The following is a 6,000-nucleotide window of genomic DNA, read 5'->3' on the forward strand; positions in this document are numbered from 1 at the left end:
ACGTATCTCAAGCTGCCCATTCCCGGACTCCAGCTGCCTATGGCAGAGACCGGGCACGCCGTGTCTATGGCCGGGTAACCGAGCTTACCTTCCTCCGGGCCGCTGCCAGCTTGTGCTGCCTGTCGTCAGCCATCCTGGGTCCGGCGAACACGTCACCGCGCGCCCACAATGCCCCGCGCCGCGCGCCCCCGATCCGTGCGCGGCCGTGACGTCACTGCCAGCTTTACCAATCACCATGCCAGGGGGGACGGTCCCAGGGGCGTGGCCGTTACGCCTCTGTCATCATTACTCTCCCGGACATGCAAATGAGAGAGAGAGAGAGAGCATGTGTCAGTATAGGGGCGTGTCATACGCGGTGACAGCTGTGTGGGCACTCCCACTGGCCCCTCCCTTATCAGTATGATCATGTGACCAGTCAGCTGACACAGGGTGTGCATAGCTCATTGCAGTAAATGTCAGACTGAGGCTGATCACAGTTTCTATTAGTAACTTACTGCAGGAGCAGCACCAGGCTGGAGTCACCCAGGGGCTCAGGGCTTCCCCAGAGGGGACCCAGCCAGGCTTCCTTCCTCACTCCCAGGAACAGACCCTACAGGTGAGCTATGGCCAGTCTTTCTGTAGATTCCCATCAGTGCAGAGTGACTTCCTAATATACAGACCTCCCCCCCATCACCCCCATTCAGAGGATCATGTAGAGTTGGATATAAACAAACTTTGCTTTTTATTTTATTTATGCAGATTATGTTGTTTTTTTTTACTATGAAATAAAAATTTACAAGCGTGTTCCTCCCTATGGCAGCCCGACGCATTTTGCCCTTATGGCTCCTCTAAGCTTAGAGAGGAGAGTGGTGGGGTGTGCAAGCATGGGCACAGTGCAGTAAGGGAGTGCTCTCGCAAATGCACCCCGTGCAGTCCATAAGAAAGGCGCATTCGCAGGTTCTCAACCACTGGCACAACGTATGAGCTCATGAAGATGGTGATGTACAGCCACTTCTGATTGGCTGAGTTTCTGAATCCCTCCCACCCATACTGGTAGTAGCACCACTGTGATCAATTTGCATTAATACGTTGATATTTGCAATTGATCCGAAGCATAAAAACAGATTCCCATATAATCTTTTAAATGGGAATATGACAGATGTTTGACTTTAGTTGACTTTGTTTTGAATTTGTGTTTTAAGTAACTTTTAAATAGTTTAATATATTCTACTAATGCTGCCCGGACACAGACGGAACATACCGTGATTTGTGTACTACACACTTTATCATTTACCGCTATTGCAGTCCGCTACATACTCCTTTAATAAACCAGATATACTACTCCTCTCTCCTAGTGTAAACCAAGCCACCCTTGCATAGCTGCACGATGTTGCGATGTATGAATGTTGCATACCTCTGCAAGGTATGCAACATTCAGCTTTTTGGGGGCGCATTTATTTTTTATTTATTAACAATTACTTATATAGTGCCAACATAATCCATTGTGCTTTAACGTTTGCCATATAGGTACATATTCCATTCAACTCTACATGAGCCCCTCTGTGTCTTAGGTCCCTAGGCAGTGCTTGAATTTCTCTGCTTCCATAGAAAGTAGATGGGTACAAGTTCACACAGCGTCATTTTACACTACGATCGCATACAATCCACTGTAGAAAACAAGATCTCCCTAGTATAATGTTTCACTTATATCCTTATGATTGCAAGAGCCCTTTTATCTTCTGTTTCATTGTTTGCTACAGTACTTGTCAACCATTGCATTAGCAGTTTGTTTTCTTGAATTGTACGAATTTGAGAAAGACAGTACCTTGAAAAAAAAAAAAAAGGAACATTCAACTGTATTCCTTTTTCCAGATGGCCTTGAAACTCCTATTTTTTAATATGGAGATCTGTATTTGTAAGCAACTCATATGTATTAAGTATCCCGTCCCATCCCCCCTCCCCCACCCCCCAAAAAATAATAGTAAACCAAAAAGTATTAACCCTTCGTATCCCCTGTCGCGTCCCAGCAAACACATTGTGAGATATTTTACATGGTATTTGCATTGGGATCTTAGATCAGTGCACCCTATTGTTTTCTATAATAGGTGGCTGCTGTAACCTTTATCTGGATTAGGACGAATGATCAGGAAAAATATTTCCCATTTCAAACCTAACCTAATAAGCTCCTTCATAAGAAACTTAAACCAATATTTGACGTTAATGTATTACAAAGGTTGTGTTTCATACTGACCTTAAGGACTATTTACATGCCTATGTCCTGGTCATTGTCGTCTGTTTTAACCTAGAACGCCGCTGGGAATCCGCAGAAATTGCAACACTGGATTTAAGTCTCCTGTAAGTACTATATGATATCACCACAAACATAATGTTCATCCTTCTCCTTTATAACGTATGTTGTCCACCCAGAAATAAAGCAGAGTAAGAAACATTCCTGTTACTTATATTCTAGTACACAGGTTCTCAAACTCGGACCTCAGGACCCCAAACAGTGCATGTTTTCCAGGGCTCCTTACAGAATCACAAGTGAAATAATTAGCTCCAACTGTGGATCTTTCTAAAATGTGTCAGTGAGTAATGAATACACCTGTGCACCTGCTGGGTGACCTGGAAAACGTGACCTGTGTGGGGTCCTGAGGACCGAGTTTGAGAACCACTGTTCTAGTAAATAGACGCTTCATTGTGGCTTTAAAGTGGTATATTGTTTATTAGGGAATGAGATTGAAATGCCGGTGGCTGTGTAGCCCAACAGCGCTAGGCCGACGCAGAGGAAATCCCAACAGCGGAGGTAAGTAATCTACCCCTCCCCTCTCCCCCCCCTAACCCTCCTTTAAGGGTGCCTAACCTCCTTTCCTAGTGCCTAACCCTAGCCTCCCCTCATAAGTGCCTAAACCTAACCCCACCTCCCCGCATCCTGAACCTAACCCTCCTGGGGGGGGGGGGGGGAGTGCCTAAGTTTCTAAACCTAACCCCCCCCCCCCCCCCATCCCCGGCTACATCACTACTTACCTCCGGCGCTGGACGATCGGTCCGGCATCCTGTCGAGGTCCTGGCATCGGGATTAACATAGGCATCGGTATTTCGACGCCTATGTTAAATCCCTTTCCGGAATTGTAGTGTCGGGATTGAGACCGGCTCATAACTACATCCTGTTTATTATTTCTAGTTAATACAAACCTGTTTTAAGTACCTTTCATCAGGTGTAGCATCGGTGATGGTACAGTTACGGTGAAGGTATATTTACTAAAGTGCGTGTTTTTAGAAGTGGAGATGTTGCCCATAGCAACCAATCAGATTCTAGCTATTATCTTCTAGAAGGTGCTAGATAAATGTAAAGTAGAATCTGATTGGTTGCTATGGGCAACACCTCCGCTTCTAAAAACCCGCACTTTAGTAAATATACCCTAAAGTGTTTGTCTACCATAGGCTGTGCATGTCTATGAGTTACAGTCACATTACCACAACTGAGTAGATTTCCTAAATTCTTGTTGGTTGGCTAGCAGTGTTCTATGGTATTCTATAATGCCTCTTAGTATGGGCACCTTGTGCTTCCAAAACAGGGCCTTGGCGTGACGCTTGACCCATTTCCACTGCATGGTAAAATCCTGATCTTGCTGTTCGCATTTTATTTTTCAGTTACAATAACCGGGTTTAAATTAGGCCTTTTATTTTAATGCTTTTAAGATCAATTTAGCCTGAATTCTTTCATTTTAAAATTGAAAGCAAAATTGACTGAAAACAATTGGGCAATAAAGTAAGACGTGTTGGGTTCTTCCCGTCATGTCTGTTTCAGTCGCAGTATGGTAGAATACAGTTGGTTCAATAAATCTGTCTCAAACCCGACTATGGTGCTGATGGTTTTTTTTTTCATTGGATCATTTCCCAGTTGATCCCTGAGGCCGTTTCCGTGATCTTATGCTAGAAGCCCGGCGACAGATCATTCCTGTGGAGGGTAGTGACTGAATTGCGGGATATGTTTGACCCCCAGGTTCTCACACCTCGACTTTTTCACCAGGTTCAGTCTCCCAATCTCAGCCAGTCTGCCGGAGCCCATGAGGACCCCCCGGAAAGAGACCTCTCCGATCTGAAGCAGAAGGAAGCCTTTCTAGATAAGGAAATAGCACAACTGGAGTCAGAGTAAATATATTCACATTTTCATATGTCATGTTCTTCTATAGTGCTTTCTAACCAGAGTGTCTTGTCTTTCATGACAGAGGTTGCCATCTTGCAGAATTAGACAAACACATCTCCCTCCTTCACCAGTACAATGAGTTAAAGGATACAGGACAGATGCTATTAGGCCGGCTGGGTAAGACATTCACTGTGACGTCATCATTTGCTTTAAATTAGACATTGGTTTAAAGGTTTTGCATATCGTAGCTTTTCAGGACCAATCGGTTGCCGCAGCCTCTGAGACGGAGGAATGTTTGGCCGACACCTGTTTTTTATGCCTGCACTGCGAGTTTAGTGTTGTCAAACCATAGTAAATTTATTTGGATTTGCGTCTTGTATTGGGGACTCTGGCCCTGATTCAGAGCCGGACGCTCTGACAGAGCGCTCGCTCTGAATCAGGGCCGTCCTTCCTGATTTTAGAGCGGCCTCCTGACCGCTCGTATAGCTGTGGGTGACCACCCACAGCTATAGCGAGCGGCCAAAAAAATGGTCGCGATGGTCAAGACCTTCGCGACCATCGGGCTTGCGACGAGACCCTTGTGGTAGGGTCTCGTCTGCCGCAAGCCCTGGAGTGCTTTCGGCTCTATCAGAGCCAAAAGCACTCCCACTGACTTCACTTGTGAGGTCAGTGGGGCCGGCCCTAGACGGTAGACGTTCCCATGGGAACGCCTCTGTCTGGGCAGCCACGCCCCCAGCACTCCCACCAAAGGGGGCATGCTGTCACTCACCATCGACAGCACGCCCCCTTTGTAGCGAGACCCATAGCGATGGCTTGGACGTCGCTATCTGGGTCTCGCGCATGCGCACGACGGAGCCGGCTCCCTCGTGTGCATGCGCACTTGACCAACATCGACCTGCTTGCGAGCGCTCAGTGCTCACGAGCGGGTCTGAATTAGGCCCTCTATGTCCAAAATATTGATAATGAAAACGTAATCAAAAGCAGGCAGTGGGTTATTATCTTTCTGATAGTCATTTAATTCTCTTTGCAAACAGCTCTTCTCAGGGGAGTCACAACCAAAGATCTCTATGCTGAGTTCGGCATGGATTTGGAAGACTGAGGATGAATCTGTTTGGAAGATGAGCGCAGCTTGTTACGCTTTGGTGCCTTTTGCAACACTGCCCCTGTGCAGATCCTAGAGGTTCATTCTACTCAATACATGACTTTAGGATAGCGAACAATACCAAACAAACCATTTGGTTTACATTTTTGGACCAATGCAGCGAGCTCTGGATGTTCTCTACTTGTTGTCGAGCTACAAATGTTACCAGGCTTTGCAAGCCACTGGCTGTTTGGATGGGTGTTGTAGTGTAACCCCAATAGGCAGGACATTGATGGCTTGGAATGTTACCAAAATAAAATGTATGAATCCTTCCAGCGAAACAAAGTCGTGGGATGGATTGTTTCACTTTCATATCAAATATGTATTTATATATTTTGTTTATGAAAAATAAAATATAAATAAATGTGTGCGTGTGTCTTTTTAATGTAGCTAGGCATTTTAATACAGTTTAAGGCAAATGCTCTTTAAAATGGAGATTTCTTTTTTTTAATGTCGACCCAGGCTGTTAGAGACGCTAGGCAGCTGCAGCATTGACTAAAGCTGGGTACACATTAGCTGACCTATCTAACGTTTGGTACGTGCATTCACACTTGCCAATCGTTCTGCCGATGTGTCTGCACTGTTAGCGCTGACATCACAATTGGGCGGGTTTTTGAATATGCCCACCCAGTTGAGATGTCAGTCACCTGCAGCATGTATACGGGCGGTCGAGCGGGTCACCCGTACACACAGCCAATCGTGCCGATATATCATATTACAGCGTAAGGGT

The 6,000-nt window shown here is 45.8% G+C and overlaps 2 protein-coding genes across 13 annotated transcripts in view; one reads left to right on the plus strand and one right to left on the minus strand.

Moving 5' to 3' along the window:
• GOLGA2 (golgin A2) overlaps window positions 1-218 on the minus strand; it is a 57,992-nt gene extending 57,774 nt beyond the window's left edge. For 6 of the 12 annotated variants that reach the window (XM_088453358.1, XM_088453357.1, XM_088453355.1 and 3 more), the window contains exon 1: window positions 89-217. In XM_088453358.1, the coding sequence (XP_088309484.1) occupies window positions 89-133 (45 nt within the window). In that variant the 5' untranslated portion in view covers window positions 134-217. Of the gene's footprint in view, window positions 1-88 lie in introns of all 12 variants that reach the window. The other 6 variants (XM_088453349.1, XM_088453356.1, XM_088453351.1 and 3 more) reach the window with 2 other exon arrangements.
• An 81-nt stretch (window positions 219-299) lies between these two features.
• Window positions 300-5,638, plus strand: SWI5 (SWI5 homologous recombination repair protein). The gene is made up of 6 exons (XM_088453473.1): window positions 300-329; window positions 477-595; window positions 2,286-2,334; window positions 4,013-4,134; window positions 4,212-4,306; window positions 5,164-5,638. The coding sequence occupies exons 1-6, from the start codon at window positions 300-302 to the stop codon at window positions 5,226-5,228; spliced, it is 480 nt and encodes a 159-aa protein (XP_088309599.1). The 3' UTR covers window positions 5,229-5,638.
• Window positions 5,639-6,000: the final 362 nt, after the last annotated feature.

Source organism: Taudactylus pleione, unplaced genomic scaffold (assembly GCF_031769625.1).
Source record: "Taudactylus pleione unplaced genomic scaffold, aTauple2 ptg000579l, whole genome shotgun sequence".
NCBI classification, from domain to species: Eukaryota; Metazoa; Chordata; class Amphibia; order Anura; family Myobatrachidae; genus Taudactylus; species Taudactylus pleione.

Bases quoted from the DNA above. Each gene is read 5' to 3' on its own strand.
- SWI5 (XM_088453473.1), top strand. From the start codon at position 300: ATGCAAATGAGAGAGAGAGAGAGAGCATGT. The intron at 2,335-4,012 runs GTAAGTACTATA...CTTTTTCACCAG, and splicing joins ACACTGGATTTAAGTCTCCT to GTTCAGTCTCCCAATCTCAG. The intron at 4,135-4,211 runs GTAAATATATTC...CTTTCATGACAG, and splicing joins ATAGCACAACTGGAGTCAGA to AGGTTGCCATCTTGCAGAAT.